Below are 2,500 nucleotides of genomic sequence, written 5' to 3' on the forward strand. Positions count from 1 at the left end.
GTGTACCCCAAAGCGCATTTTCTCCATTTCATTCGTGACTGATGCTACAAGGAGTCGTGGATGCATCCGGGGTGAATTTCTCCCTGATACTGTTATTATTCCGTCCGCGGTTGTCCAGCCCCCCTTTCTAGTGAATCCTATTTTTCGGGGGGGCTGGGGGTATATAAATCTTTGGCTGTAGGTGTATGGCAGTAAATAACCTCGCTCCTGCTGGGTAGAGCTGCTTTATCAGTGGCAAAAAAAAGCCCTTCAGATTGACACAATGGCGTCCGCTTCTACAGGGGTAGAGGGCACGGAGGGAGGAGGGAGGCGCAAAAGGAGGAAAGCAAACACAACAAACTGAGAGATAGTCTCGATATCGCCCAAATAGGATGGGGAAGTGCACAAATCCTGCCGCCCCGGTTTCTCTTCACCCCCCTGGCCCCCTCTCTTTTCCGAAACCTGCTCTTGTGTGAGGAAAATTATTGTTTATTATCAGTAACAGGATGCTATTCTCAAATTTCAGTTATGGACTCAATGGAGCCGAGCCCCCTTGGCTTGGCACACTGTTTCATGTCTTTACAAGGCTTTACCCAGCCAAATCTTTCAAACCACCGAATCCAGCCTTGTACGCCAAAGATCTCACTTTTGTGTGTGTGTGTGTGTGTTGGGGGGAGAGTGTGAGTGTGTCGTAAAGTCTCATCTGTGTCAGTGCTTGTGTTGTGTTGCCTCTTGCATTATTTTACATTTTTTTGTCCCCCCCCCCCCCCCCACCCCCCCTCTCCTCCCTGCCTCCCCCCCTCAGCATATCATTGAAGGCCAGATACGTACAGGGGGGTGTGTGGGGAGGGGGGTGTAGCTGTGCATGGCTGAGCGCACTGTTCAATAGTATGAGCTTGGCTGTGGCTGGCAGGCTGCGGCTGGGGCCCGCTATCAGGCCCGGTTATCGTTTCCCATGAAGGCTCCCTTATCACCCGGGCCCAGAGAGGTCTCCCTTCTATTCCTCACTCCCTCCCCCTCCTCCCCCCACCCCCTTTTCATATCCACCGCCGAGCGCTCCCGCTCGCTCTGCCGCGCAACATTCACCGGGCTTCAAAGATTCACACTTCCCAAACTCCATAAGAGTTTGTGTGAACGCTCAATTTGCCAAAACTGTTTTCCAGTGTAATTGGGCTTGGGTACCTGTGTCCATGAGATAGCGGAGCCTCTTCTCCACGCGAGCCGCCCGCGCGTCTATGTGCCTCTGCTCGCTCTCCAGTGCGGACAGCTCCCCGACCACGTACTGACTGGTGTCTTTGAACGCCTTCTGTGGGGGGGGGGGGGGGGGGGGGGGATCGGTGGGGGGGAGGGAGGGTGGGAGAATGGTAAAGAGAGAGAGGAAAAAATGAAAGAGAGAGGAGAGAAAGAAACAGAAATGAGAGAGGGAGGGAGGAGAAAAAAGATGGAGAGGGTTAAAATTCATCATCAGGTAGGTGTCACGTTCAGTATTGAGCCATTTTTCTTATTCTTTAAAAATAGGAGAGAAGAAGAAAGCTGCGTAGAGAGATTTTTGAGACGCGAGAAACGGGAGGCTTTCCTTTGAAGTTTGAGAATCTTTGATAATGCCCACCTTGTTCACGGTATTGTTTAACTACTTTATTGTTTTAGATTTGAGTTGCGTATTTGCTCCCTCCTCTTGGTCTTTAAAGACGGCGAGACAGCTAAGCTAAAAAACCTCACAGAGAGTTGAGTGTCCTGACACTACACTTTATATGAGCATCTCAGACACTCAATATGCAGTCCAGCTTTTATCTGGTGACACACAGCATCCTTTATGTGTGCCGTCTCACAATGCAGTACTTAAGTGCACCATCCTTCCCGAATCACCTTCCATTCAATTAATGGGACCCTAACCCCGCAGTCACATATTGTAACTGTTTACACACACGTGATTAGCGGTAGTGTGTGTGTGGGTGTGTGCAAGAGACAGGGAGAGATATACACTTCCCAGTTTGATGGGGGCAACTCCTACCTCTCACTGTTTCCTCTGCCTTCCCCCTCACTTTACCTTTTCAGATAATACCACCCCCCCCCCCCCCCCACCTTCTCTCTCTCACACACACACACACACACACACACACACACACACACACACACACACACAATTTCAGACCCCCGCTGACCTCCTTCACCTCTCTCTCCCTCCCTGCTTACCATTCTCAAGCGTAACTCCACAGAAAAATAAAATTGAAGAAATAGTTTATTCAAATTCACCACTGAAGATGCCTATAAAATATATTTTTTAGTGCTGATGTCTTCTATTTTCTTAATAGGAACAAGACTAGTGAAGAGGAGAGAAAGTTAGAATTTTTTCAATCCACCCAGGCTAGCACTTTTCCTGCACTCCTCCCTATAAGTGAGTGTGTGTGTGTGTGTGTGTGTGTGTGTGTGTGTGCGTCTGTCAGAAGCTGATTCTTGGGCCCCCTGTGCGCGCGCTCTTGCTCTATCACCATATTTTCCTTGGCAAATCAATTTTACACAT

At 49.5% G+C, this 2,500-nt stretch overlaps 1 protein-coding gene across 1 annotated transcript in view; it reads right to left on the reverse strand.

Moving 5' to 3' along the window:
- Positions 1 to 2,500, reverse strand: part of ehbp1 (EH domain binding protein 1) — a 125,596-nt gene that overhangs the window by 26,311 nt on the left and 96,785 nt on the right. The window contains exon 20 of the mRNA XM_083694728.1: positions 1,162 to 1,285. Coding sequence (XP_083550854.1) covers positions 1,162 to 1,285 — 124 coding nt within the window. The remainder of the gene's footprint in view (positions 1 to 1,161; positions 1,286 to 2,500) is intronic.

Source organism: Argentina silus (genome assembly GCF_951799395.1).
Source record: "Argentina silus genome assembly, chromosome: X".
NCBI lineage: Eukaryota > Metazoa > Chordata > Actinopteri > Argentiniformes > Argentinidae > Argentina > Argentina silus.